The sequence below is a fragment of the Nestor notabilis genome, unplaced genomic scaffold (genome assembly GCF_000696875.1).
Source record: "Nestor notabilis isolate BGI_N333 unplaced genomic scaffold, ASM69687v1 scaffold40, whole genome shotgun sequence".
Lineage (NCBI taxonomy): Eukaryota > Metazoa > Chordata > Aves > Psittaciformes > Psittacidae > Nestor > Nestor notabilis.
The window spans coordinates 9,999-34,202 of record NW_009912191.1 but is presented as its reverse complement, the minus strand read 5'-3'; the positions used below and the strand labels follow the sequence as shown (position 1 = coordinate 34,202).

The 24,204-nt window shown below is 36.9% G+C and overlaps 1 protein-coding gene across 1 annotated transcript in view; it reads left to right on the top strand.

Moving 5' to 3' along the window:
- The first annotated feature begins 857 nt into the window (after positions 1-857).
- The window catches only part of PIK3CA (phosphatidylinositol-4,5-bisphosphate 3-kinase, catalytic subunit alpha), a 23,558-nt gene continuing 211 nt past the window's right edge, over positions 858-24,204 (top strand). Inside the window, 20 exon segments of the mRNA XM_010018147.1 lie at positions 858-1,209; positions 2,726-2,935; positions 3,710-3,960; positions 5,577-5,822; positions 6,689-6,774; positions 8,626-8,731; positions 9,759-9,911; positions 10,014-10,148; positions 13,791-13,915; positions 14,310-14,391; positions 14,856-15,020; positions 15,583-15,686; positions 16,907-17,078; positions 17,415-17,521; positions 18,027-18,148; positions 18,676-18,754; positions 21,883-22,053; positions 22,567-22,684; positions 22,837-22,988; positions 24,126-24,204. The exon segment at positions 24,126-24,204 is cut by the window's right edge and continues 18 nt beyond it. Coding sequence (XP_010016449.1) covers positions 858-1,209; positions 2,726-2,935; positions 3,710-3,960; positions 5,577-5,822; positions 6,689-6,774; positions 8,626-8,731; positions 9,759-9,911; positions 10,014-10,148; positions 13,791-13,915; positions 14,310-14,391; positions 14,856-15,020; positions 15,583-15,686; positions 16,907-17,078; positions 17,415-17,521; positions 18,027-18,148; positions 18,676-18,754; positions 21,883-22,053; positions 22,567-22,684; positions 22,837-22,988; positions 24,126-24,204 — 3,015 coding nt within the window.

Sequence of the window (24,204 nt, the reverse complement as noted above, 5' to 3'; positions counted from 1 at the left end):
TATTGTCTCTGGGTCAGGAAATGAAAAATAGGTAGTGATTAGGAGAGTTTATTGATGAAGTATCACTGCGTGCCTGCTTAGTTCTTCTGCTCTCCGTTTGGCATCTGTTCTTGGCTGCTGGTCTGTAAGACCCCTCTGCTCTGTCCAGATACAATTTTCTTGTACCTGCTCTAGGCTGGCATAAGACAGCACTGCTAGAAGGTCAGACACGTGTTCCAGTCATTTCCTTCAGCTTGGCAGACATTCATGTGGCTGCCAAAGGGAACTAGAACAGGGAATTGATACTAAATAAAACAAGTTCAACCAAAAAGTGTTAATGAAGTTCATTTCTTCTGTCTCATTCATGGAAATAAGGGGGTTTTGCTGGTGTAAGTAGTTTAGAGTGATCGTTCCAAAATAAAAGTATGAGAAATTGGGTTTGAGTTCTGCTTAAAAGTTGCTGTAATAATAGTGTGAATATTTGGCATGTTCATCTTCCATGCTATTTAAGTGTTCTAACTGTAAATTATAAACCTCAGTTAAGAATGTATTGAGTATTGGCGCTTTTTTTTTTTTTTTTTTTTTTTTTTAACAAACTAATGTGGTCCTGGTATTAACTGTTTTATTTGAGTAGATAGATACGTCAAATACGTGTTCCTTAGACATCAGTTTTATCGAGTACTTTTCCTTACGAATTTAAAATATAGCTATGAATATTCATCTACAATTATAAGTGATGTTTGAATAATTTTATCTGAAATGCCTTGTGATGTTAATATTTTAAATTTTAATATTTAAATTTGATTTTTTTCTTAGGTTTATGCCTATGAATCACAGCTTGAAAAACTTCCCATACGAAGTTATCTAAAGACTTAAAAATGCCTCCACGACCATCATCTGGTGAACTATGGGGCATCCACTTGATGCCACCGAGGATCCTTGTGGAGTGTCTTCTCCCAAATGGAATGATAGTGACTCTAGAATGCCTCCGTGAGGCCACCTTACTAACTATTAAACATGAACTCTTTAAGGAAGCAAGAAAATATCCTCTCTATCAACTCCTTCAAGATGAATCTTCTTATATTTTTGTAAGTGTTACACAAGAAGCAGAAAGAGAAGAATTTTTTGATGAAACACGGAGACTTTGTGACCTGCGACTGTTTCAGCCTTTTCTAAAAGTTATTGAACCAGTAGGTAACAGAGAAGAAAAGATTCTCAATAGAGAAATAGGTGAGACTATTTAAACGTAGCTAATCCGTTTAACTGGCTTCTCCTTTTCAACATACAAAATGAAGAGTTGAAATGGTCTGTGTTTGTCACTTGTATCTGTCAATTTTGTAACTGTCAGTTGTTGCACTGGGTTTCCAGAGATGCTGGTCATAGTGAAGCTGATGTTCGTAAACTGTGAATTAAACTTATTTTTACTATTCTGTTTAATTCACATGTAAAGTCATTGCTTTATATGTATTTGTAGTTGTATGTGGGTTAGAGGATATTTCTTGCTTGTCTCTTATTAGCAGGGTTTTGTATTACTGCAGAGCAAAGCCTGTTGTGTCATTTGGGAAGTCCATCTTAATTTGTTTTGAAGTTTACAGAATTGTAAATTCTGGGTTTAACTACAAATCTTAAGCATGTGCTATCGCAAATCTAGTTTAATATTGCTCTATTTTGCTTAGTAAGTAAAGTTTCAGAAATGAAGTGTTTCTCCCTCCTGCCTTCTGACAAGAAGAGCACGGGGAGGGGAGATAAACAGAAACACCTGAAGCTGGAGGGGCAGAGTGGAGGAAAATTGTAATACTTCGAGTCATCTGTGGGGTAGCTTAAGATTTTCCATTATCCATTGAGAAAGCAGAGGGAGGCTACCATGTGTTTCAGCTCGGTTAAGTATCTAAATTCAGGCAGTACAAACATACCCACACACATTTAGTTGCTAACAGATGTATATGGCAATGGTAGAGACTTGTCAACTGGAAGTACTTGTTCTGGGGTGCTTCTAATTGTTAAATTATTTAATTGTTATGAATGCATCATAAATAAACTACTTCTGTTTTGTAAAGGTTAACCTGTTCAGGACTTCAGGAGAACAGTCATTAGCTAACCATGCAACAGGACAGTTGAAAGTTTCCATTTGAACATTCATGCATAAATAATTATTTATGCAAGTAATCTTATTAAAGTAAATGGAATTACACCTGAGACTGCGGACCTGAGAGAAATGCGCTCTTACTACATGAATCTATGCCAAGGAGCTTAAGTTCGGTATCTCTTGGAGTGCTTGTCACATTTTTTGAAATAGTGTAGCTCATTAAACTAAATTGAATAGCTGTTATTCAGTTGTGAGCGAAGCTGATTATGGTCCTAATAGCTACCAATAATCCTGCTAGGATTTTAGGAAGAAAAATCGGGCATCTCCTGTCCACTTAAGAAACTTCGTGCTGACTTCAGAGGAAATTCATTACTGGTCCTTTTTCTCCAGGAGGAGTGCTAGCTGTGAGAGTGCTGATTTAGCACTTCAGTGAATGTACACCTGTTTTCTAAACCTTTTTTTGTGACTAATTGCACTAACTTTAGAACTGGGTTTTTTTTAATGACAGAACAATTATGTATAAAAGTAGAAGCCAGTAGTTAACACAAATATTTTAGATTGTGTTTTGCTTAGAGCATGTTTTTTCTGTCACTGATGGGAAGAATCTGTAGCTTTAATTATCAGTTACAATTATTTCCTCATGCTGCTTCAATGCTGTAGGTTTTGCTATTGGAATGCCTGTCTGTGAATTTGACATGGTTAAGGATCCAGAAGTACAAGACTTCAGAAGAAATATTCTTAATGTTTGTAAAGAAGCAGTGGATCTTCGAGATGCCAATGCACCACATAGTAGAGCATTATATGTCTGTCCTCCAAATGTAGAGTCTTCACCTGAACTACCCAAACACATATACAATAAACTAGACAAAGGTAAGATAAATATTTACAGTAGAAACATAATGGATTTTTTTCAGTGATTGAAATAAAAGTACAGCTTTTTTTACCTAAGTTTCCTAGGTAACTTAGGTAAATCACTTTTACCTACACTTCAGCAATATCTTACACCTTAAGTTATTCAGAGTAACCTCTTGATAGAATGTAGTTTCAAAAAGAAGGCAACATTTAAAATTACATTTTTGCTATTGTGACAACTAAATCTTCATAGAATCGTAGAATGGTTTGAGTTGGACGGGACCTTTAAAGATCATATAGTTCCAGCCCCCATGCCATGAGTAAATAGAGGTGATTTTTTTCTTTTTAATGGACAGAAAGAGCTCATTGGCTTTGCATTTTTCTTTTCTATGACATTCAGAAATCTGGAATTAAATGATACTAAATCAGTAAGTTATCTTGCAGTCCTCAAATATGAATGTTACTGCTGTTTTCTTGAAGGCTAACTAGTCAAGTGTATTTGGTTAATAAAGGTATACTTAACCTCAAGGGGTAAAAGTTTGAATTTATGGTAGAGTCACAAATAAACTGAGTGTAGTTCCTTGCATGTTAGAAACCCTCCGTCAGTTTGGGTTATGAATTTTGTCTACATCTTTCATACTGCAAGCAATTCTCTATGCTGGGGAGGGGTGAGAGATTGTTTGGTTTGGGCTTTTAGGGTTATTTTGTGGGTTTTGGGTTGGGTTTTTGGTTTGGTTTGTTTGAAACTACACTGAAAATTCTAGGCCTAACATTATTCTACATTTATTCTAGGGCAAATTATAGTTGTGATATGGGTAATAGTCTCACCAAACAATGATAAGCAGAAATACACCTTAAAAATCAATCATGACTGTGTGCCTGAACAAGTTATTGCTGAAGCAATTAGGAAGAAAACACGAAGTATGTTGCTGTCATCAGAACAACTGAAACTTTGCGTCTTGGAGTACCAAGGCAAATACATTCTAAAAGTGTGTGGCTGTGATGAATACTTGCTAGAAAAATATCCACTGAGCCAGTATAAGGTGAGTAACATGACAGATATATTTTGAACTATGCTAACATAATCCAAATTTGTGATGGAGAAAAGTGATCAGTTTTATGACTGGCTTTCTCTTTCATTAAATTAATACAAAACATAGTAAGTGAAAGTGTTGTTCCTTTAACTGGGTAATGCATGTGAATAGTGTGCGTATGTGTTGCTGAATGTGCTTCAAAAGAGAGGGGGAGAAAAGGTAATTTAAACTAGAATTTATATCGCTAGTGTTTTGTCTTTGAATGAAGTACTTTACTGCTAACATTGGTGATAAAACAGTGGTAGGTCTCAGAAATATCCTAGATTTCTGATGGCAAGAGATGAGTTATGCTTGAATGGACTGATATAATACAAAAGGAAATTCAATCAGGTGTTAAACTGAGACAACCATTGCTACTATGAATCTTCTCCCTTCCCCCTTTAGGCGTGGAAAAAAATCTAAACTAGTTGCTTCGCTGTTACTTACATTTTTTGTTTCTTTTTTTTATCTTGCTAAAGGAGTGATAAACTTCCAGCACTGTGCTAACTATTCTTAAGTCTTCCTTGTGTCTGTCTGTCCTTCATTTTCTGGGTTTTGTTAGTGCTGTGTGAGGCAGAACTGCTGACAGAAGAGCATCTGAGCAGCCCCCTCTCTGGAGCAGACAACAATGTTACCCTGTAGATTTCCTGACAGACTGCTGCTGCTTCCTCTTTGAGGAATGTGTTGTTGTAACAAACAGCTTCCATTCCTTCATCTAAAATGGTTGACAGTCTGCTTTCCAGAGCAATGGGGCAGAAAAGGGGAATAGGGAATCCTGATTAATGGGAAAAGCAGCTCTGTTCTATGGGAGCTTGGGAACAAGTGCAGGCATACATGAAAGATATTGCACAGTCATCTAAAGATCAAACACCAGACCTGTTTGATCTAGCATGGTTTCTTCAGATGTATCTGCTATGTCTTTACTGTGCTGCAAAAGAGCTTGCTAATTATGCTCCAGGGCTGGGCCTGTCTGAACACATTGTATTTTATGGTACTGTTGCTGGACTAAATGCGCTCAGCATTCAATCCTGAATGGACACCATACAGCCTTACAGCTGGAGTCTGTCAGCATCAGTGCTGAATGTAAGGTAGTAAGCACAACTGAACCAAAAATTAGCATCTGCCATTGCCTTGTGGTTTCTGCCTGTGACTAGGAGCGTCAAAGTCACCTGTGCTAGCTCTGCACGCTAGGCTAGTATGACACCTTGGTATGGAAAAACAGCTGGAGATCTAATCTGGAAGCAGTTTTATTTGTGCTACACCGTGTTGGAGCTAAAGAGCACTACAAGAAACCTCACTTGTCATGTTGTTAGCTCTGTTCTCTATCTCCTCCAGTTCAACCTTCCACTGTGTAGACGCTATTCACATCTCAAAATCCATATGAAGTGCTACTGTGCAATCCTACCCAATGTATTTAAGCTGTTGGATGTTATAACTGTAGACACAGTAAAGGTTGTACATACAGGGACAATGATAAACTCTTTAAATATGCTTTTACTTTAATGTTTTCCTGGATGTTTTTAGGCGTAGATTAACAAGAGTATGAACTCTGAAAACGTGGTGAATTTTGGTTTGGTTTCTTGCAGTATATAAGAAGCTGTATAATGCTGGGTCGCATGCCCAATCTGATGCTGATGGCTAAGGAAAGCCTATATACCCAGCTGCCACTGGACACCTTTACAATGCCATCTTATTCCAGGCGTATCTCTACAGCTACACCCTACATGAATGGAGAAGCTACAGCCAAATCCCTCTGGACTATAAACAGTGCTCTCAGAATAAGAATCCTCTGTGCAACCTATGTAAATGTGAACATTAGAGACATAGACAAGGTAAGGCAAATGCTGTGCATGTTTTTGGCAACTCATGGATTCCTGAGTTTTCTGTTCTCTGCTTACGCTGGAAAAGTAGTGTTATGTTAGAAAATTAGACCACTTTGTTATTTAAGTACTCAACTCTATTAAAAAAAATTACAGCTGTATTTTAACATCTAAAAACTTTTGTATACTACTTCAAAAGTGTGAGTTGTGGTACTTAGATAAATATTCTGCCTGATAGGAGCAGGACTTAGTTTGCATAGTTCACTTCAGCTGAGTATGTAATAGAAAAACAAAGCCCATGTTATCTGTATTCTAAATAATTATTATATTATGTTTAAGAATGTATTATGGTAATTAACAATACTTTCGATGAGGGGATGCTGGATCCTGTGCTGCCATGTTTGTTTTTGAAAAGGGAGATATGGAGAGATCAAGAAGAAAAGGCAGGTAGGGTTCAGTCCTGTTGAACTACAAGCCTGGCGTGCTTTCTCAGAATTTGTTCAGTCTTTAACTATACCTTGACACAGGAAGAATTGAGAATGAATTAGAGGGGTTTTTTAGTGTTCATTTCAAGGTTATTACTGTATTTTTAAAGAACTATTTTTGCAATTAAAAAGGGAAAAGGCCAAAATTTATTTTTTTATTTTTTTTCCTAGAAGGGTATGTTTATATACTGTGCTTCCCACCTTACAGAGCACGAAAGAATCGGGGTTGGGGAGTGATGAAGCTGTTAGGTTCTCAGATTTTTTTTGTTTTGTTTTGTTTTCAAGTGATGAAAATGAAAGGATAATATGTTATAATCTTATGTTTATAGGAGTGAAAAAAAAATTCGTAGTAAAATTTCAAAGGCAGTACTAATATGGACATTTGTTTTTCAGATCTATGTAAGAACAGGTATCTACCATGGAGGGGAACCTTTGTGTGACAATGTGAATACTCAAAGGGTACCTTGTTCTAATCCCAGGTAAGCTAAATAATTGTGTGACTGCAGGAAACCTGACTTCCAGGGCATCATAACTGAAGGAGTAAAGGCTTGCCTTAGCCATTATTCACATAGAGCTTCTTGCTGGGAATTCCTTGCCTTAAGCTTTGTAAAAATATTTTTACATATGCCTATATTTATAAATAGAAGTAAAACACAAGTATTTTGTCTCACATCTGTTCAGTAAAGAAACTATACTAGTGTTTTACATATGCATTTGCAGTTGCCACTGAAACTCCAATATAATTACTCATTAATACTGTGAAATCAGCACAGCTCTGGGCAGCTGAGCTCTGGTTTTCACTGTGGATCAATAGCAGGTGTTCCAGTTGCAGGTTTGGATTTTACTTTCAGCATGAGGCAATGTGATGTCATGCAACCTGCAAATCTCTTTCAGTGAGGTTGCATGGTGTGTTCTAAAGCAGAACCCCTGAGTGTGGAGAGATGGGTATCATTTGCTAACATGGAAGTGACTTGCAGATCTGGGCTGACTATTTTCAGGATATTTGACCTACCATCAATATTATCTGGAAAAATAATGTACGTGAACTTAAAAGTGCATGTGAACTAAAGAAGTTTACATGCACTTTTAGAATATATTCAGAACAAGTATCTAAAAGATGTTCCTGTAACTTTGACTGAGGAGGTGTGAAATTCCAGCATCTGCTAGGATTAGATGCGAAGTATGTGTTCAGAAGTAATTATTGATTTGCGTTTTCTTTCTGACTTCATGTCTTTATGAATACATTTTTAAACTCTTGTCTGTTTAAATATGATTAGGATGTATAAATAGAGGGCTTACTAATATGTATACTTGTTGAAAAATAGCCTCTCCCTCTGGGTTGCCCCAAATATAGCTATACTTGAACTGATATTTTAACTGGTTTAGACACAAAATCTTCTTGAAAAGGTGATGATGGGTATGGCTTGAAAGCATGGGTCTAATCACACAGATCCATATTATGAAATGAACACATAAAAAAAGTGAATTAAAATTTATATGCCAATTTCTTAATTCTTAGAGGAGGATTTGGACAGTTATTTCTTTATAAAACTTTGCTTTTAGTAGCTACAGACACATTGAAGAATTAATGCTGTCCTTAGAATCTGCTGCCTTTTCCAACTGAGAAAATTCACCATGGCAATTGGCTTAGGAAAAGGAACTGTATTCAGAAGTTCCTCTTCAAAAGCACAGTTCCACCAACCAAGAAGTCTACTTAGAAAAGTTACAAAAACAAAATATATATTCCTGTAGAACCAATCTGTGCTCTTATTGCTGTGGTAAATAGAATAATATTTGTATTAGGAATACTCACTTGGATTTATGTCATATTTCTGTTATATTCCCATCTCGCAGTTATTTTTTTATTTTCCAGTAGTTCAAATTCAGTTGAGTTCTGAAAGCTATGCCACATTTTTTCCCACTTGCTTTTTTCCTGAAGTGAAAAATATTTTGCAAGCTAAACCTTCTATTAATATAGCACATATGCAAATCCATTACTTCAGGTTATGCCTGCGCTGACAGTTGCAGTCAGTAGGTTTGCAAGAGTGAAAATGAATGAGACTATTACTAAGTTTGCAGAAATTTAACCTAGCATGACTTTTTAAACAGTACTGGTGCTAGCAGGCTATTTAGGGAAGTTTCCATTCCCCAAAGGAATGTGGGAAAATGCATGTAGGAGTACCCTTTTTCAGTGAGAAAGTATTCTTTTTATACACATATATAGTTTAGGTAGGCATATAACAAGTACCTTTTAGCATAACTGTGGTTGAATACAGTTGTCTCCATGCTGTCCCTTAACCTGGTTTTATTTTGCTTTTTAAATCTTATAGGTGGAACGAATGGCTATTGTATGACATGTACATTCTTGATCTTCCACGTGCTGCTCGCCTGTGCCTTTCTATCTGTTCTGTTAAAGGCCGTAAGGGTGCAAAAGAGGTAAAATACTTCATGGCTTTAATAAACTAATGAACAAAAGCAACTGAAGTCAAGTTTGGGAAGATACTTGGTAAATGCTGTACTGGCAATGAGTCTTAGTGCAACATTTGTTAAAAAAAGGGGGTTTCTTTTCTTGTACCTTACTCAAACTACCACAGTTTTTGTGGTCGGAAGTTAACATGGAGAAAAGCTTATCTGTTCAACAGTGTCTATATTGTATTGCCAAAGATCAGTTGTTAGTGTTTTGAGGTGCAAGTGCCTTTAAACTCAAGTTTCTAAAACCGTATGTTACTTGCCTGTTTACTAAAAATGGCAATATTTATACTTGTATTTAGAGTTGATCTTTAAAGAAAACTTGTGTTGCTTTAGCATTTGATGCAAGATCTCAAATAATAATTTTTAAGAATCTACATATGGCATCTGATCTAGCCACCAGCCTCATTACATTCTGGGTTTGAGTGTCACAGGTACTATACAGTTATTTTTGTCTACAACCAAGTTTACAAATCCTACAGAATTGTAGGATGGCTTGGGTTGGAAGGGCTATCTTTCAATAGACCAGGTTGCTGAAAAGCTCCACCCATCCTGACCTTCACTGTTCCCAACGATGGGGAATTCACAGCTTCTCTGGGCAACCTGTTCCAGTGTCTGACCACCCTTATCATAAAATAAATAAATAAATAAGTTGTCCACTCTAAAACATATTGTCTGAGAGTTTAAAACTGTTGCCCCTTATTACATCACTACAGACTTTGGTAAAAATTCTCTCTTTGTCAAAAAAACTCACATCATCTAGAGTTACTTTTGATTTGGGAAGATGTTAGTACGTGTTTGAAAGTGTTTTGATACCATTTTGCAAAATGACTGCCATGACAGTAATTCATAGAAAAGTATGGTACAGCTTCCACAACCTGCTTTTCTGCTAATCTGGGAGTGTAACAACTTGTTTTGGGATGGAAATGTTATTTCTCCTGACTCACTCTGCACTAACTAATAGATGACACTGAAAAAACCTCTTCTCTTTAAGGAGCACTGTCCACTGGCTTGGGGAAATATAAACATGTTTGATTACACAGACACTCTTGTATCTGGGAAAATGGCTTTGAATCTTTGGGCAGTACCTCATGGCCTGGAGGATTTGTTAAATCCTATTGGTGTTACTGGATCAAATCCAAATAAGGTAAATATTTGCATGCCAGCTTCTTCCTTAGTAGTTCAAAATATGTCATATTATAATTAGTATCATTCAACAGAAAAAGTAATTCACATTCCCTTTACATAGGAAACTCCATGTCTAGAGCTGGAATTTGATTGGTTTAGCAATCCTGTGAAGTTTCCAGATATGACAGTGATTGAAGAGCATGCCAATTGGACTATATCACGCGAACTGGGGTTTAACTACAGCTATGCGGGGCTGGTAAGGCAACCTCCCCTTCCCAGATTAGCTACTAAAATATGAAAGTATTATTTACTACTTTGTTTATTTTACTCAGTATATTAGCAATAAAGAGGTTTTGGTTGGGTTTTTTTTTCCTTATATTCTGACTTATTGTAAAATCAATAAATGAATTTTTTTGTTTTGTTTAGCAAAGTGAGTAATACATTCTCCTTTATATTACCGGCAAACTGACCTAATGCTTCACTGACCAACTGAAACACTTGAAAAGAGTAATTATTTTACTGTGCAAACTGTTAAGGCATTTTTGATGTTTTTATATTGCCAGTGCAGATGTCTAAGCTACTTGAACTTTTCAAAAGTTGCAGTTCTCCTTCAATGATGCTGTTTTTCTTTGTTGCAATTTTATGTTTATAGGTAGGCATTCTTGTGTATCCCAAAGGTGCTTATAACTCTTCACTGGCTGTTTAATGGATTAGTTATGACCAGAAGTACAGGGAATTTTGAGGGAATTGGCTGGCATACATGAGTGTAGCCCTTAATCTCCCCTCTTCCATGAAGAGAGCCTGTGCATTGACAATTGGCTTTTTGGTGAGGTTTGGCACTTTCTTAGAAGCACTTGTTGGAAGATTAGAAGGAGAAAAAGAAAAGCAGTACAGCTAAGAATATTATGTATTCAAAGACAAGGCTGTGAAATTACTTGATATGTTTTACATTTTATTCTGGAGGCTGGTCCAAAGACTTGAGAGTTTCCCCAAGAAAGCTTTGTGGTCTGAGTGAAGAAGGCTCTCAGGGTGGAATGTTTTGTTGTGCCAAGAAATGCGTAGGTGTTAGTAAGTTTCCAGTTTGGGATTTCTGGTGATATTTATAACAGTCTCATCTCAATATATCTTGAATAAAGAGTTGTAGGCATTTGATTTCTCTTGAGACACCACAGGAAGTCCATCATAGAGCGGCATATCTGCTTATGATATATATTGTGACTGAGCAGTGCTGGAGGACTCTTAATAAATGTTAAAGAACAGCTAGCTCCTTGGTAAATATCATTCCTTTGCTATAACACAGCCTATTACCTGGCCTTATATATATGTTCAACTCGTTGTTTTCTATAATATGATCTGTATGCAAAACCAGAAAATGGTGAGGAGAATAAGCTCTCACTTCAGTGACAAAATAATAATCGTCATCTTAATCTTAAAATCTGAGGTAGAATAAGGTCTCAAAATTATTGTCTTTTTTTGTGATAATCCTTACAATATTGTAGAAGAAGGTCACAGCGGTTAAATATGGAGAAAGCCTATTTACATCAGTGACTAAGTTGACAGGGAAAAAAACTGTGTATCACTGCTTTGGTCTCACTTTCTCATTATTCACACTGCTTTTCTTTCAACCCTTCTTGTGGTCTGCCAAAATCCTCTTATGTACTGTGTGTATTTATAGCTGTTTGTAATATTAACTATACTTAGGGATTTAAAAGGCAGCATGTTGTTACTCTTTTGAAAACTGGATACTTGATTACTGCGTAGCATTATCCATATCTGAAGGAGGTAAAAAATGCTTGTCTGAAATGGTCAAAATCAGCAAAGCAGTCACTGAGGTATGATTTCTAGCTAAATGTTTTTATTATGATACAAAAAGCGTAACTTTTTTGTTTAAGCTTTAAATGCATTACACTGCATTTACAGTCAGTCTATACATCTTGATAAGAGATCATTTATAGGTCCATTAATATCTCAAATATGAAAGAATTTTCAAATATGAAATCTAATTTACTGTCCCACAATTCATAGAATTTCAAGTTTTTGGTGTTGACCGCAACAGGATAAATGCATTTTCCTTCTGGGCTTGACCTAATCTATGATCTTTCTGACCCACTATGCAGGTACATTTTATACTTTTTTGACTTTCACTTGCTATTTAGGATGACTCTTTCAGAATAAAGATGAATATATACAATTACTTGTTCTATTGAACAATATGAACTATTTGATCTTATGTCAGGAGTAGGGTAATTAAGTCACTTATCCAATAACTTCCTTGCAGAATGACTCTTAACTATTTTCACTGTATCTGATACCATAATATTAAAGAATGTGTTCTAAAAATTTTTTTGCAACACATTGAGAGTAGTCTCGAATAATTTCCCTCCACTTTTAAGTCCAATCCATGTGCTTCAGAATGATAATAAAAAAAACATCTTGGTGCAGTAAGATCTTGCACTATCACACTACTAACAGGGCAAGACACTAAAAATCCTCTGAGACCTCTTGGTGGATGTAAGCTTGAAGGCCGGAATATTCCCACATAGTAGTAGTGAACCCATCATGAGAAAACATACTTTATGTAATTAAAGATAAATGTAAAATAAAGAACTTTTAGTCTGAAACAGATATTATATCATATGGTATATCTGACAACTGTGTCCATATTTGTGCATATTCTTAGAAATAACACCACTTCACCTTTTAAAGGGTGCGTTGATCTCCTACCTGGGAATTCCAGATTGTTCTTTGCTTCAGCTTTCTTAAAGGTAGATACATTGGAAAGACCTGTACAAGCCATGTAGGTATTTCTGTTTCAAAGTACTAGTTCAGCCAGTTGAAAACTTCCCTTCATCACAACTGGCAGACAAAGCTCAGTTCATTCTTGTTTATTATCTTGTTTAATGGGCTGAGTTAAAATTTTTTAGAATAAGAGGCCAAATACTGTGGTTCTACAGTTTAAACATTTTCAGTTTGGAAAGGTGTTGATCTTATTCTTTTGTAGTGGTAGGTATCATGCAGATATGAAAATGTGAGTTCACTATGAAAAACTGTTCCATTCTTGTGGAATTGTTGGGATACCTTCATCTTAAGTGTCAATCTTGTTTATTACACTTGTATTTTACACTGAACAGAATAAGTTTAAGATTTTTCTTTTTTGCAGTGCAGTTGATTCTGTAGCTGAAACCTCAAATTGCATCACTTCGTATGTTGCTTTGAAAAAAAAACCCCACAATAAATTAACTGAGAAATGGAAAGTATAGGAGAAAAAAATTGAACTTGGCACGTGGGGTGTGAAATATCTCGCAGTAGTAGTTTTGATACCTCTGCCATTGGTCTAAGGTGGTTCTAATGAACAAAGTCTTATATAAAATTAATTTCAGCATATGCCAGTTCTGTTTTCTGTACTCTTTGGGAAATATGCTAATTCTGGTTAATGTTTTCCAGTCCTTCTGTTACTTGGGCTCTCCTACAGTGTTCTACCTTTTGTTTACCTAGCTTCACCCCCCCAGATTCTGCTTTTCCAGTTCTGTTTCTTTTTCACTCCTTTCAGCAGCTTCCAGCTAATCTGAAAACTGGAGACAGAAATGACCAGTTTCATTTCATGCTGCATTATGTTGTTCATCAGATGCAACTGCTGCTATTTCTCCACACAGCTGACTTAGTTGAAATGTCACTCTTCTTGTCCCAGTAGTGGCTAAAAGTGGTTGTAGAAATCAAAGGCCTAGTCTTTCATCTCTCTGTTTTGAAATTTTAACTCCTCAGTTACAACAAAAGAAAACAAGATAGTATTGCATGACATAGGCTGTAAGTGTTGCTGTGCTGTTAAAGTACTTCATGTATGTTGCATGACAACAGAAGGAAATTTGTGGAGAGTTAATGGACTGCTTTCTCTCTGCAGAGTAACAGAATAGCTAGAGATAACGAATTAAGAGAAAGTGACAAGGAGCAACTGCGAGCTATATGTACACGAGATCCTTTGTCTGAAATCACTGAGCAAGAGAAGGACTTCCTCTGGAGCCACAGGTATTTAAAACCAAAAACTAAACTAAAGAAAAACCCTTGTTGGCACAATCAGCTTTACCCTATTCACTCCAAACTTGTCATGACTGCTTTGGATTTTGCTCCCTTTTCTGTGTTCTGTATTGGTTGGGTTAGTGTTTTAGAAAAGGCTTTTAAAGCATTCTGGATCGTATGTCTTGATTTACAAGCCCATGGGAAAAAATTAATAATTGCATTAGTTTACATTTTCTCCATTACTGCAGTCTTACTTTCATGCATGGATCTTCACACCACCTTATGGTATTGATTGTTTTCTGCTGACAAAGGAAGAAAAATGTGCAAGACTGAGGGGAACATAGTAGATGGTCATCAAAGCAAAAAGGGCAATTTGTACATACAGCTTTTTTCTCTTTCGCAGACACTATTGCGTGAATACTCCAGAAATTCTGCCCAAATTACTTCTGTCTGTGAAATGGAATTCTAGAGATGAAGTAGCCCAGGTAACATATAGCACTGAAGAAGTTGTAAGTTTTGAAGAAGCTTTAAAATACAGTACTTAAGAAAACGTCTTGAAGTTTAAAACCTGCTACATGTGTATGATACGTTGAATGAAAACTTGTCCAAGTTGCCACTGTAATTGATGGATCAGTCTGGTCCATAGTTTTTGTTCTTTAGCTCAGCCTGAGTCTTAAAATTTCCTCTTGTGGCATTACTTGAATCCCTGTTATGTTGCCGATTTGTCAATTAGTTGTATGTGAGGTTTTGTTTTCATTGTGTTAATAGTGGATAAAACAGTCCCATCAGCTGGCAGCTACTAACAAATAGTTTATTGAGAGAGGGCTGGCAAGTAAATAGCTTCTACTCGGATGCAGTTCGTGTCTGACAATACCTTCTAATAACTGTGTATTACAGCTTCTTTGTAATCAATGCAAATGTGTAACGTGCTTGGACTTCCTGTCCACAGATGTACTGTTTGGTAAAAGATTGGCCTCCAATCAAGCCAGAGCAGGCAATGGAGCTTTTGGACTGTAATTATCCAGATCCAATGGTGCGAGCTTTTGCAGTTCGGTGTCTAGAGAAGTACTTGACAGATGACAAACTGTCTCAGTACTTAATCCAGCTGGTACAGGTATATAACATATTTTGGTATACTTGAGGTGTATATCCGATAATCACAGAGGCTTAAAATACAATAAAAGTTAAGGTGACATGAAAAACAGGTCATCAAAAGTGTGTTTCTATTGCAGATTATTTAGTAGGAGGAGATTAAATGTAGTTCATTTTCTGTAGTGGTGGGGTTTTGCATGTTGGTATTAAATGCCAGAATCTTGCAGAGATACAGCACTGTTCAACCAACTGGAACAGGCAGCTCTTTCAGCTGTTACAGCATATGGGAAAGTATGAGCAGAAGCATCTCCTCAAAATTTCAAGCTAGTTGAGGCCAAAATATTTGGTAATAGTGAAGGAAGCATCAGATGGTAAGTTCCTGAAACAGGCAGCCAGTGCACTGTTAGTAGACGCTGTTCAAATTCAAACACATGCTAGTATTAATACCAGATCAGTCATTCTACAGAAATTCATGTAGAACATTGATTTTTTTTTTTATTTTTTTATTTAACTTCATTTAATCTGTATTTTGTTTGTAGAAATAACTGCAGCAGATTATTTTTATTCTCTTTATCCTTAACTAGGTTCTGAAATATGAACAGTACTTGGATAATCAGCTTGTAAGATTTTTACTCAAGAAGGCACTGACCAATCAAAGGATAGGACACTTCTTCTTTTGGCATTTAAAGTAAGCTGAACATGTTAAGGGATAGTGGGATTCCTGTTAGCTGTAAGCAGTTAGTTGTTCTAAAGGCTTGGCATACTAAAATGTCTTTTTCTTGTTTTGTTTTGGTTTGATTTTTTTTCCCTGAAAAATACTACTGCTTAGTTTGTTTTACATTGGTTACAAGCTTGAATGCAGAGTTTGGTAATAGAAGTCATCCCTTGCAGTTTCAAAAGCTAGTTAATAACAGATACTTAGTCTTGTACTTCTTTTTTACATAATGATAATTATGCTGAAAGCAGGGTAGTCTGATTGCTGGAGGCCTCCCATACTGTCAACTATTTACAACTTTAATCGATTTCTGTTGTTTGAACTTTATTTTTTTTATCACTCACCAGTCTTCCAGAAAATTTTACAAATAGTTGAGATCTAAAGAGAGCCACCCAGTTTGACCAGATAAGGCTTTGAAAAAATAACTCTTTGTACATGCTTATTAAAGACTTTGTAGAGCTTGATAGCTCAAATATCTATGTTCTTCCTTACTAAGTATAACAAGGGTTTTTGTAATTCCTGGTGTTGAGAAGACTGAGCATAGATCAGCCTACAGTATAGCAGATTGTAGCTAGGTTTCACCTAAAAATGCTGTTCTAAGACAGTGTGATCAGACACATAAATAGAAGAAGCAAGGAATCTTGGTTGTGCTTTGTTTTCTATTTTCCTTGGTAATCGTCAAAGATAATGGAATAAATTTTCTGATTAACTAATTGTTTGAGAAATGTATTTTAGAGCTGCAAAGAATGAGAGTAGGTAAGAACAGGGAAACTTGAGGGGCCGCAGCCTGGGATTGTATAATTTTCTTCTTGTCTTATTTAGCCAGATTAGCTTTGCTTTTGGTAAAGAAACATGGAACTTGAATTGAAAGCTTGAGTTTCTAGGAAGCATGGGGTTTGAATAAAGGCAGGGAATAGTGGGTAGAGAGGACAGGATAAATCAAGAAGGAATTGGGAGAAAAGCCTATGAACTCTGTGCCGAATTGGTTGTAAAAGGTACTGAAGTCTTATCAGTCTAGTCAAAATGAGATGAGCTGTGGGAGGTTAATAGAAGTTATTTACCTGAAAAGGATGGATCTATAAGCAGCTCTTGGGAAGATGTGTCATTGGGACGATATTGCAGGTATAGCTTTGGTTTCGGCACCTCTAAGTGGTCTTGTCTTTAAGCTATAACTGTTCTTCTTCTCTCTTTAGGTCTGAAATGCACAATAAAACTGTAAGTCAGAGGTTTGGTTTACTTCTGGAGTCCTATTGTCGAGCATGTGGAATGTACCTAAAACATCTGAGCAGGCAGGTGGAAGCTATGGAGAAGTTGATTAACCTCACTGATATTCTCAAGCAGGAAAAAAAAGATGAGACACAGAAGGTATTATAAGATGCCTGCATCCCCAGGCTGTTGCTGCTGAGTCACAGGAGTTGCTCTGAACTGTGTATTAATTGATTAACTAGAAGAGTATTAATGATAGCCTCAGTATATAGTATGTTATTCTAGAAGCTGCAATATTTTCTATGTGCATTGCCATTGTCTACTGCTTAAGGCAGTAGACTTAAGGCTTTCAATTTGCATAGTATGTGGCTAAATAGAGTTGCTTACACTGGAACTGTGCAAAACCATGCTTTAAAAACAAAGCTAAAAATCTGAAACTTACTTTCACTCGCATATAATTAATGTTATCAAAACCTGAATGTGATTATTTATCAGGTACAGATGAAGTTTCTTGTTGAACAAATGAGGCGGCCAGATTTTATGGATGCCTTACAAGGTTTTATCTCTCCTCTTAATCCTGCGCATCAACTGGGAAATCTTCGGTATTGTATTCTGTTTTGAAACATATCTAGATATTTAAGTAAATGCTTAGTAATATGAATATTAACAATGTTAAGGTTAAATGTTAACATTCTAAAAAATGTTAGTATTTCCAAAGTTCACTGAAAAAAATTTGCAGCAGAATAACTCATGAAAAGTGAAGTCATTTCAGTCTAATGGTTTAACAATTTAGGGAACAACATGACAGCTGTTACTTTAAGGCGACAGGAAGTGCAGACCTTTTTCCATTTGTAAGGAACACACACTGCTAAAGGAAATTACAATATAGCCAGCTCTTCTGTTGGACTTAGCAAATGGGTAACATTGCACTTATTAATTTAATTTTGAGGCTGAAAGTGTAAGTGGTTGATTGGCTGTTACCCATGTATCTTTAATTTGATACTATTTCAAAGAGCTTGATGAAAACAGGGAGCACTTAATATTATGGAAATATTAAATTAAAATCTGCATGTGCCTGTTTCATAGAAATCTTATCTCTTTCTTTAGGCTTGAGGAGTGCAGGATAATGTCATCTGCAAAAAGGCCACTGTGGTTGAACTGGGAAAACCCGGATATTATGTCTGAATTGTTATTTCAGAACAATGAGATAATCTTTAAAAATGGAGACGGTAAGGAAAACCAAATGTAATCCAAAAGCTACATATCTGTTTTATTTTCCTAACCTACTGTTAGTATTTTTTTCTAAGCATATAAAACACATATATCGGGGCGGGGGAAGGAAAGCAGTTTTCCAGGAAAATTAAGCATGTACAAGTAAGAGTTGTGCAAATTTTGTAGGTTCCAAGATGCTCAGTCTGTTCAGGTGGAACATGGTACTGTTTTAATACTTTGTTCTTTTTACTTGAAAATGTCTTCCAAGATATTACAGAAGTATAATCTGTAGTTCTATTGTCATGATTTTAGTGTATATTTTTTAAACAGCTTTGAAATTGCCACCACAAAGTTATATTCACTCTCAACTATATGACACATGTTTTTCTCTATTGAGAGAAGAAAACCTACACTGAACTCTGCAAGCCCCATTTCCTTTAGGCATACTTCTGGGGCAAAAAGTAAGATGTAACAGAGTGTTCTGGTGTTACAAAGTTTGCAGTCTCCATGTATTTGCAAATCTTTATGTATTTGACTATTCCAGACTTGCGTCAGGATATGCTGACACTTCAGATAATAAGAATTATGGAAAACATCTGGCAAAATCAGGGTCTGGATCTTCGGTAAGTGTTAGAGGTCATTCTCAAGCAATACTGTTCCTAATGGGCTTTGCATTAGTTTGTTACCAGGGATTGCTTCTGTTTCCCCAAGTGTAATAAATTAAATGCTATAAATAAGCATGTCTATGTCTGTACATGTTAGAGCAATTTTCAGGGGTTTTTTTAATGACCTTCAGTTAACTAAACTACTGAATTCTATAAACATAAGATTGTAGTTGAGAAATACTTAAGCCTCATTCCAGTTGGTATGAGGGAGCTACATACTGGAATGGATACAAGAGCTAACACAGTAGCCACACTATGGTCTGCTAATTTGTATCTGTAGGATTTGCTTTGAACAAGTTGCCAAACTTGCAGCCCAGTTAAGTTATGACTTTTTGTAGTTGGTATCTTCATTTCAGTATGCAAAGTAGGTATTACCCAGTTTTCATACATTTGCAGCTTCTCCACCTTTAAGTAGTTTGTGAGTACAGTAGCTCCTGCAGAATGCCATTCAGTATAAACTATTCTACTTCTAGAAAACTGATATTAGACAGGTTATGCTTCCAAATTTACATCTGCTATTTGGTAGGTTTTTGGTTTTTTTTTTAGGTGGTGGCATAATAGAGCTGCCTCTGCGCTGTCAAGCTAAGTATGATCTTTGGACCCCCAGTTCTCATTTTCTCATTATCTAGATAAAAGGACCTACTGGTCTACATCATCTCTAATATACCTAGGAAACTTATTTGCTCTAGTACTGTAATGAGGGACAGAATTATGGCTTTGTCTAAGAATGGTTTGCAGAGTTACAGTTCACAGTCCCCATGTCTTGAAGGGTGCCAGTTGTGGAAACCTGCATAAATACATCTCTCACACCTCTTGCCACCATTATTCTTTAAAGAGGCAGCATGAAGCTTTAGAAGAGAAGTGGAATAAGTATGATGTGACAGACTGATTTAAAAACAAAATCAGAAAAATTGCAACTGTCCATCTGCTATACTGAAAGACTGAAACGAGCATGCAGGATGAGGCAGCTAATGGGCCCTGAATCTTGAGCAAGCTGCAGGTTACACTAGTGGACAGAAAGAAAATCTTCTGAGGATCTAGAAATTGCAACTCATCCCACTAAGGCCACAGAACTCTATCTCTCTGGTACAGGAAGTCTAATAGTCTTTAAGAAAACAAATGGGTTGCACTGTTTTACTTTGACCTTCAAACCAGATTTTTATCTAAAAATGCAAGTGTAGTTAGATATAAATATTTTTTTAGTAACTGCAAGTGCTGTTAATCCATAAAGGAGAAGCCCACCTCCACAGCAACACCAGCAACCAGCTCTGCCACTGGCTGTGCATTGCACTGGTGCCTCTTGGATTCTTAGGTTTAATAAAAAGCCATGATGGATTTTTTTATTATTTCCCCCCCCCCCCCATGGCATCACTAAACACTTGTGATACTCCAGTGTTCCTAGAAGGCTGTTTCGCTCTGTAAGTGTCACACTTTCACTCCAGAAAGGAAACTTCAGGAGAGAAAAAGGCTGCTTTTAGGTACATGACCCTTACTCCCAAATATTTTAACAGAGGATGTTAAACATGGTAATGGCCATGTTTCTTTCAGTCTTTGAACAAAGGACTGGTTTTGACTTAGTTTTTGCAGATAAAGTGTTTTGAGCATGACAAAAGAAATACAGATTTTAAAGGAAGGGTGAGAAAAGAGACCTGTGAAAGAAAGGGAAGGCAGTGGAATTAATTTCTTGTAAAGAGAAAAATGGGCTACTGAGATCACAGAATCATAGAATCAACTAGGTTGAAAAAGACCTTTAAGATCACCAAGTCCAACCGTTACCCCAGGACTACCAAGCCCACTACTAAACCACATCACTAAGGGCAAACTTATCTCCCCTTACAGCTGCCCCTCATGATTTCCACTCACAGCCACCTCTCATCTACCCTCCATAGTGGCCCACAGTGTTTAGCTGCTGCCCTTACCCCCCGTGGCCACCACTCACACCCCATGGCTGCCACTGCTCTCCCCTCATCATCTTCCTCATGGCCACCCCTCATTTCCCATGGCTGCCCTTGCTTTCCCCTCACGATCTCCCCTCATGGTCACTGCTCCTTTCCCCTCACGGTCTCCCATTATGGCCACTGCTCCTTTCCGCTCATGATCTCCCCTTATGGCCACTGCTCCTTTCTCCTCACAATCTCCCCTCATGGCCACCCCTCCTCTCTCCTTACGTTATTCCCTTATGACCGCCCCTCCTCTCCCCTCATGATCTCCCCTCATGGCTGGCCCTCTTTTCCCTTCATGATATTCCCTCATGGCTGCCCCTCATGATCTCTCACGACCACCCTTCATGCCTCCTGGCTGCCCTTCATCTCCCCTCATGATCTTCCCTCATGGCTGCCCTTCCTCTACCTTCATGATCTCCCCTTACAACCGCCCTTCACCTCTTACAGCCACCTCTTGTCTCCCCTCATGTTCAACAGTGTTGAAATTAATATCATCCTTTGAGTTTCACTTTGTAATCTTGTGGATTACAGAAAGTGATTTTACAATTTTCTTTGAAGAGTCCATGAATAAATACCCATTTACAGTTCATTAACATCTGGGTAACATTAGTGTTGTTGATGGTAGAGTCCAGTTTAGAATTTGTAATATGGTGAGGTACTATTCAGAAACTCATTTTGAAGGTCCTGTGCTGGTTTTACATACAAAGTATTACCTGCTACTTGCTTACAGTAATCCATGGAATCTTACCAATTATTTGCAGAATGCATAGATTCTGTCTTTTAATAATTCACTTTTAACATAGTTGAATAGATCTTACTAAACTATGTTGAATGCTTTTTAAAGGGCTTTTCCAGTGTATTCCCTAATGCCTCCAGGAGCAAGTTACTAAACTTTTGCCTCAAGCTTTTGTCCTGATATAAAACTGAAGAATGGCATTGGTGGATACAGTGGCTGGCATGTTACTGTACTAATATCTGGTACATTTTTTCCACAAGACTAGTGTTAATACAGCTATAAAACATTAAAACAGGTTTTCATATCCTAAAGTAAGTAACAGATGACACTTGGTAAGGGTTATCAAACATACCTGTTGCTTGCTGTCTGCAAACTTAACTTTAAAAAAAAAAACCTTCCTCTTTCAGGATGTTGCCTTATGGTTGTTTGTCTATTGGTGACTGTGTGGGACTCATCGAGGTAGTCAGGAGCTCTCATACCATCATGCAGATTCAATGTAAAGGAGGCTTAAAGGGAGCATTGCAGTTCAACAGCCATACATTACATCAGTGGCTCAAGGACAAGAACAAAGGAGAAATGTGAGATTTCCTGTTGCTTGTTTTTTCTTGCTCATGTGCTCTTTCTGATGGAAACTTCAAGAGAACTAAAGCTGATCAAGTGTAGAATTATGTCCATCTCATTTTGGTTGGTTTATTTTCTTCCCCTGCTCTTGTTTGCCTAGGTTTCCTGCTTGTAGCTCTTCTAAGGAGTTCAGTTGTGTGACTTCTCTCAACAGTAAAGCTTAAGTTGTAAGCAGAGCTATGAAGATATGGCTTAAGTCTGCATTTTGACAGTAACTCATCAAAATGAAAACTGCTGGATTTCAAAAGAGTCACTTTAATAGCTAATTTACTGTTCCATGATCTAACAAAGTACTATTGTTCTCAAGAGTATGCTGAATTTCTGCCTTACTATGATAAAGTCCAGGAGCTCTGCTTCATTGATAGAGGATAATAGAAGTTGGCTTCTCCTCAGTGGAGGGAGGGGAGGGGGAAATCTACGCTTTTGTATCGGTAGAACATCTATGTGAAAGTGTCTCCTGTTTTCAATAGGTATGATGCAGCTATTGACTTGTTTACACGTTCTTGTGCTGGCTACTGTGTTGCTACCTTTATACTGGGCATTGGTGATCGCCACAATAGTAACATCATGGTAAAAGATGATGGACAAGTAAGATACATTTTTCTAAAAACGTAGAATAATGTCGTATGTCACCCTGATATGAGTTGGTTTAAAAAAAATAAATCCATCTGATCAATTTTACTGTGACATACTTTATACAAGGAATTACTAATCTTAAAATACCTTTCTGTTTTTCCAAGCTGTTTCACATTGACTTTGGGCACTTCCTGGACCACAAGAAGAAAAAATTTGGTTATAAAAGGGAGCGTGTGCCATTTGTCTTAACACAGGACTTCTTAATAGTGATTAGTAAAGGAGCCCAAGAATGTACTAAAACAAGGGAGTTTGAAAGGTGAGATTTTTAAGCATTTAACTTCCAGAGTATTTTGTACCTAAAATGTACTTTAGTACCGGTGACCTTTAATTACTGGACCTTTTAACTGAAAAGTAGTATTTGAATTTGCTTGCAGTGGATATGTTCTAATTCTGTAGTTGAAGATCAGCTGTCCACTTGTAACTCAGTAGGTGATCTTAGCTCTTACATGGGCTTGGGTTCATGAAACCTCACTTTAGTTTTGCAGGATCAGCACACATGTGAATATAGATAAATTTTTAAATATCTGAAACTGTTTTGATAACACTTAAAATCTTCTTAGCATTGTGTAACTGCAAAAGCAGAATTCTTAAGTATCAGTTGTAATGCATCAAAGGCTTGCTGGTCGCTCAGCAATGCTTCTCTCTATAGCTGCTGTGATACCAGCTCTTCAGCTGGCTTGTGTAGTTTATGACGTTCTGCAGAACCTGCTAAGAAAAGATAACTTTAAAATAATAAATAAAAATCTGATGCTATAGTCATTCTAAATATGTCTTTCCAGAGATCCAGTCTTTGAGAGGTTTCAATTTTAATCTTCATTTCATTATTAGTGAGAGTGTCTGTCTGAATGCTGCAGTGAAGCTTTTTTGCATTTTTGTTTTTCTTAACCCAACTTAAATTAGTGGTTTCAGCATAAATGTGTGTTTCTCACCCAGTGTTGTGATACAGCAAATGCCCCTGTCTTCAGTGCCTTCTCCAGAGTATCTAAGGATCAACAGCTACTGCTCTTTTAAAACTACAGGAGAGGTGCTGTTTGCAGCTGTGTATCACGAAATGTGCTTTGAAATCTGAAATGTCACTAGCAATGAGTATAATGGCTGTGTGAACACCCATAAACTTGTGTTGAGTACTTGCATGAATTGCAAATGAGATTTAAGGCTAGAAAGCCTGTCTTCAGTCTGGCTATTGTGTTAGTCTGACCACTACTCTTACTGAAATTAAGATAACCTAAGTAGGAAGATGAGTATATTTTCTCAGCAACATTATAGTGTTCTTATTAGACTAAGATTGTCTACTTCTTTAGTGTCCAGTTACCTGAAAACTGTTTTGGAGGTGAAAAAGTAATATGCATCTAACTGGGAAATACGCTGTCCTTTTTTCCCCTGTCTCTTCCAGGTTCCAGGAGATGTGTTATAAGGCTTATCTAGCAATTCGGCAGCATGCCAATCTCTTCATAAATCTTTTCTCCATGATG